The 6000-nt window shown below is 52.7% G+C and overlaps 1 protein-coding gene across 4 annotated transcripts in view; it reads right to left on the bottom strand.

The window, feature by feature from the left end:
* Positions 1–1307: 1307 nt before the first annotated feature.
* The window catches only part of VPS53 (VPS53 subunit of GARP complex), a 72500-nt gene continuing 67807 nt past the window's right edge, over positions 1308–6000 (bottom strand). For all 4 annotated transcript variants that reach the window (XM_064165845.1, XM_064165846.1, XM_064165848.1 and 1 more), the window contains 2 exons: positions 4527–4631; positions 1308–4175 (listed from right to left, as the gene is read on the bottom strand). In XM_064165845.1, coding sequence (XP_064021915.1) covers positions 4005–4175; positions 4527–4631 — 276 coding nt within the window. In that variant the 3' untranslated portion in view covers positions 1308–4004. The remainder of the gene's footprint in view (positions 4176–4526; positions 4632–6000) is intronic.

The following is a 6000-nucleotide window of genomic DNA, read 5'->3' as shown; positions in this document are numbered from 1 at the left end:
CTCACAGCAATGCTTCCAAGCAGTGGGGTTGATGGGAGCCCTGGGAGCTGTTGGGCTGCAGCACATCACTGAACTTGCTGAGTTTTGGTGAGCTTTTGCAGCCCTGCCACCATCACCCTCACAAACTGCTCAGCTGTAAGCTCAGTTTCTCAGGGCCTTGGGAAGCTCCAACGACTGATTTCCCTGCTGGACCCAGACCCTGGCAGCAGCTTCGTGGGCTCCCTGTGTCCTGCCAGAAACCAGGAGACTGACACTACCCAGGGGTCTGAGCCCACAGAAGCAGTAGTACTTTAGTCCTGGTGACCCTGCATCCCAGGCGAGGTAAGGGCCCAGGGGGTGTCCTCCGGCCCCCCTTCGAGCAGGGACACCCCAGCACCCCAAGCAGTGCAAGATCTGGCACTCCCAAGCCCTCACCTCTCCCAGAGGTCCCTATGCTCTCTAGGCTGGCAAAGTGCTCAAGCCCACATGCTCCCACTTGGACTTCAGCTCAGGATCGGTGGAGCTGCTGTGGCTGACAGAGGGGAATGAGCACAGGCTTAAGGCATAGATGCAGGTGACGGCAGCAGGGTTACAGCCGTGCAACCAGCCCCAGCGGAGCAGGCGCGGGCAGGAACGCCTTCAGCCACAGCCTTTTCTGACACAGCCCAAAGAGCTTCAGCTTCCTTTCCTAAGCACCGCAGAGCCGTGGCCTGATGCTGCCCAACAGCATCCGCCCAGCTGCGGCCAAGAAAAGGCTTGTGGAGACTTGGACATCACAGCTCCGACTGAGGGCTGTAAATCTGGTGAAAGAAATAAACACCCGCGTCGGGCTGGCGCAGGCTGCTCCTGCCCAAGGGCGGAGGGGGCAGGACCGGCAGAGCGGCAGGAGAAAAGCAAATGAGTCATTAGTTCTCCAACTGAAAGAAACTCCTCCAGCATCACGAATCGTGTGGAAGAAAGGCGCCACCTCTTAATTAATTTCAAAGGAAAAATGAGGATCGCTCAGAAATCTCTCCAGCAGTTAAAGGCATCAGAAATTATCGGATTATTTAGGGGCACCAGGTCACCGGCGCTGAATCGCCTGCGTGGCGCAGGGAGCTGCTGTGCATGCAAGATACTGATGGCAGGGAGCTGCTTGCTGGAGCAGTAGAAGGTGGAAAAGCCAGAAGAAAGAACGTGCAGAGCAGAGAGCCATGCACTACAGAGAGCCACGCAGAACAGAGTCACACAGGGCAGCACAGCGCCCTGCGTCTGGCGTGTTTTGGGTGAGGTCCGGCCCGGCCCTGGGGTTTGCTGCATGGCAGCCGGACAGAAAAACACCCAGCAGATGAACAACAGTAACCATTTAATTCACTTTAGTGTCACACTCCGACAGCCAGCCAGGTTACACCTTGGATGAGAAACTGAAAAAGTGGCATTTACACAGAAAAGAAAAAAAACATCCTTTAATCCCCGGAGACACAAACCCCAAGGGGCTGACCTGTGCTTACCGAGGAGCCAAAGCTGTTAAGCATCCAAGTGCCATGGGGGCAAGCCCCTGATTCTGTAAGTAGAAAAATGCAGCCTTGCTCCCCAAAAGCAGAACTCTGACCGCCCAGGCCTGTAGCATTCTTCGAGGGCTGAAACAAAACCTTTATTTTCCCTTCTATTTCCTCTTATTTCCAGGATGAGAAGTTGGAACAAAAAGGAGAACAAAAAGGGGGAAGCCTTCAAGGAGAGACATGTGGCGATAACTTCCACACTGTCTTCAGCTGTTCATAATTTAGTTAGAGTCACCCATAGGCAAAGCAAAGAAAAATTAATCTAAAATAAATTATTCATCCCTCCCCAGGAATAAAGAATCGCTGCAAACCTGTCCCCTCCTCCCTAGCTACTGCGTTGGGTAGCGTGTGATCCAGCACCTCCAGATAACCTGTCCTTGGGGAACAGCTGCTCATAATCCTGATGTGTGTTCAACCACTGCTCCTTCTTTGGCCACCCGAGGTGAAAGCAGGAGAGGAAATAAATGAAGTAGCAGCAGGCTCAGGAAGATCTGCAAAACTGGAGTGACAAGAAACTGTCAACCCTCCCCACAAGTACTGTCACTGCTGCTCTGCGATGGACATCACCATCATAGCTCTCTGCAGCTGAGCATCTGCACACCACAGGCCCAAGCCTGGGCACGCCTGAAAAGGCAGACAGTGTTAGAAACCTGACCAGTGAGGACTTCATCTCTATGGATTTATTCTTCCTGCTTGAACCCTGTGATCAACTCCTGCTTGTTCAAGCGCAGGCTCAGCTGGCAGCTCTGCAAAGGGAGGATGCGATTTTACCAGCTGGGCACCAAATCTGCCACGGGTTTGAGGAAAGGAATGAGAGCAGCCTGTGCCCAAGAGAGGATGGTGCTGAAGCACGAGCACGCAGAGGCAGTGTGAACTCAGGTTGTGCCTTGCTCAGGGAATTCCTTGTTTCACCTCCTCCCTCCTGATCCCAGTGAAGCTCTGCCTTTGTGTGGATGAAGCTCATTTTCCTGCAGCATGTCTGATTCTCTCCTCCCTGCTGCGCAGCAGTGAGCACATCAATCCCTTGTGAGCACAGCCCCCAGTAAGTCCTAAGGCCCAAACTTGATGGGGTGGGGAGCATGACCCTCCCAAGAAGGCATCTGACAGCATGATTGCTCCTCACTTACCAGACTGGTACAGGGCTTCTTTTTCCTGCACAGGCAAGTGAAGCTTGGGTTAAAATAAAGCAGGCACAACTGGTCAGTCTCTCCCTAAGCCCATAGAGGATTCGATTGTTCATGGTTGGGTATCTGCCTTCAAAGTCCCCCAAAAAGGGTACAGAGGAGGCTGGGAAGAAATCCAGCACTGCTAACAATGAGGCAATGTCTCCCTGCACTGAAGCTCCCGCAGTGGGCAGGGGGCACCCCATCACCCCACCCCTGCTCCATGCTGGCTTAGTGACTGGGTGCCAGCAGGAGCTGGTGGGTTATCCAAAATATTCCCCCTCTGGTTCTCCTCCTCTCTGCACTGGTACAAGCTGAAACTCAGAGGAAGAGGAGGAGAGGAAGGCCGTCTAATTCTGAGGCTGGTATAAGCATCCTGTCCTGTAAAAGCCAACATTTCCAGCAGGTCTCCTCGCAGGGCAGTGAAGGTGCCAAAGTGGCACACCCCTGCTTGGGCCACGCCAGGGGCTGGTGCTGTTTGACGCTTGCTCCATGAACAGCCCTTTGTGGCGAGAGGGCAAGATGTGGTACGGGAACTCCCTGCAGGGACAGAGGCGAGCCCAGCACATGCAAGAGAAATAACAAGCAGCTGGAATGGGCTCTGCAGATGTCTAGGGTTTGGCCTTCAAGCTGTAACAGCGACTGAGGCTGCTGGCTTGCTGGCAGGAGGCTTGCCAAGGTGCAGAAGGCATTAATCCAGCCCTTTCCTCCTGTTCTCAAAAGGAGTTGCCTCACTGTTTTACTGGTGGTTTAGGCATGCCTGTCCTGGGAGCAGGGGAGAGACTTGCTTTGGAGTGTCTCATTACTTCAGCGGAGTTGCAGGTGCCTGGATGCCAGCTGTTAAAGGGTTGAGGTTTCTTCGGTGGTGGTGATGGTTTGGAGTTGGTCCCCTCCCCTGCAATAAATAATGAAACAGAGGAACAGCTCTGCAACTGGGAGCAAGCAGCAACACCCAACTCTTATGCACTCTTCAGGAGCTCAGCCAGGCTGAAGACTGGGACACCAAGTGTATCACAGCCAGCTATTCCTGGAATCCACCTAAACTGTTCTTGTAGCTGCTGACTTCCAGGTACCTCCTATTTTCTCCACCACATGGACCCAGCAGTGTCCTAGGTTTGACTCTTTCTAAGATACAGAAGGGCAAACACCTCGACAGAGTTCCCTTGTTCTGAATGCAGATGCAGCACCTCAGTGTAAGATGGTTAAGAGATCACAGGGCATGGGAGTGATGGGACATGGACTTCTCAGCAGCATAAGTCTGAATTGCTTTGCTTCCAGTCACTTCAGCTAGTCCTGAGCAAGGGAGTTTCCTTCTGCTCACTTAGAGCCTTTTCTTGATGAGCTTCTCCAGTTTCCGTATGCGGGAGGACTCCTGCTCGGGGGTGGGAGCACTCAGCGAGAGGGAGCTGCTGTTCTCCACGCCGGAGGGGGGAGCCGGCAGGCGCTGGCGGAAGAGCTCCAGCATGCTGCTCTGCTCGCTCCTCTTCACGCCCTGTGGCAGCAAAGAACAGAGAAGAGAGAGGGTTAGACTTCATTGACCTGGGAGCAGGCATACATGAGAGTAGCTGCAGGAGAATCCACTTCAAACCTCGACTTTTCGTTCACCCTTCAAGAGCTGGGTGTAGACCTCTGAACAAGCCCGAGAAAGCTGAGGCAGAGAAGGCAGGGGCATGCAAAGCGAGCTGAAAAGCTCTTCTTCAGCTGCAGCTTCACACACACTTCCAGAGCACAGAGGACACACCAACCTCAGTGCTGTTCCCACTCCCAAACCCCCTGATATTTCTACAGCACTCTCACTGCACTGCTAGTGGATGAGCACAAACTCTTTGGGACTGGTTCTAACCTTCATATCCAGTATCTTCTGGAAAGTGTCGGTGCTGCAGTCAACAAGGAGCTTAATGTAGTTGTCAACAAACACAACCTGTGGCTCGTGAGGAGCCATAACCACCTACCAAGGCAAAAGAAAAAGAGATCAGACAAATTTTAAGAGCTCAAGCCAGTGCTTGGCAGACTCAGGCACACAGGTGACAACAGGACTGGCTTCTCCACAAATAGAATGCCCAAGGAACAAGAGAGCCTGTGCTGCTAGCAGCTCAGAGGTAAAGGTGAGTGAAGAGAAGCAAAGGAAGGAGAAAGGAGAAGGACAAGGCCTCTTGCTGCACAGCAGTGGGGCTGGACCCAAGGGGCTACATGTGGTGCTCGAAGAGCAGCAGGCTTTGTCTGTGGGCTGGCAGGCACTGGGGTGTTCTCAAAGCTCAAGATTTTATCTCTTTGCATGGGGAAGTCTCCTTGGAGAGCTTTCTGGGGAACAAAGGCAGTGATGGTGGTGGTGACACTCAGGAAGTCCCCAGCAGATCAAGCAGCCTGGACACAGTCCAGACCCCTTCTTGGGTGGTGTGTCTCCCTTGCTCCCTCCTGCCCAGAGGCAGGGCAGTGACAGCACAGGGGAAGCTGAGGAAACTGCACAGTGCCAGCACAGTGTGAGTCAGAGCAATTTGCTGTGCAGCTCTGCTTCTGAGTTGGAACCCAATGTGTGAGCAGAGGCACACGCAGCCACTCTGCCCTTTGGGTGCAGCTCCTCTGGACAGACTGGGATCACGGGATGACAGGATGTCAGGGTTAGAAGGGACCCAAAGAGATCATCGAGTCCAACCCCTCACTGACATCTGCTCTGGAGCTCACACCCTTAAGTCCAGCAATGGTCAGGGTCAGGAAAAAAACTTAGCATAGCCTTGAAGCTGGAAACATGATCACTCATTGTTAGATTTTCCTTTCACGAGCAGCAAGCTCCACAGAGAACACATTTTTGATAATGCTGGGCAGCAAACCCACCTTTCTGCGGAAGTGTGTGTGGATGTGAGCATGCACACAGGGCAGAACAGCACAGAACCAGACTCTTCCCTGTCTCTGAAAACATTTCCATATGTTTCCAGTGACCCAGTTCACCCCACACTGTATTCTGTCACCGAGACATTTCTTTCTTTTCCTGCACTTCAGACCCATGAAACATCATAGCCATGTATACACTTATAAATCCTTAATTTACAGCCCTTGTAAAAATCTTCTGCCAAGATGAAAAGCTGAAACTTCAGAGAGGGGAGCCAGAGCAGAAAGGAAAGATCTCTGCAGGACGTGCGTGCCCCAACGGCCTCCTCCACGCTTGCAGCCAAGCTTTGTAGGGCTTATCTGAATTAATTTGCTGGTGTCATCTACAGGCTTAATGATGCTCCTGCTGAATTAGCAACACCACTGTAAGCCTGGGACTGATGCTGTATAGTGGCATTGTTGTATGCAACAAAAGCAGCACTTCTGAACCG

This window comes from Pogoniulus pusillus, chromosome 27 (assembly GCF_015220805.1).
Source record: "Pogoniulus pusillus isolate bPogPus1 chromosome 27, bPogPus1.pri, whole genome shotgun sequence".
Lineage (NCBI taxonomy): Eukaryota > Metazoa > Chordata > Aves > Piciformes > Lybiidae > Pogoniulus > Pogoniulus pusillus.
Note: the sequence above shows the minus strand (reverse complement) of the source record. Positions and strands in the feature narration are given on the sequence as shown.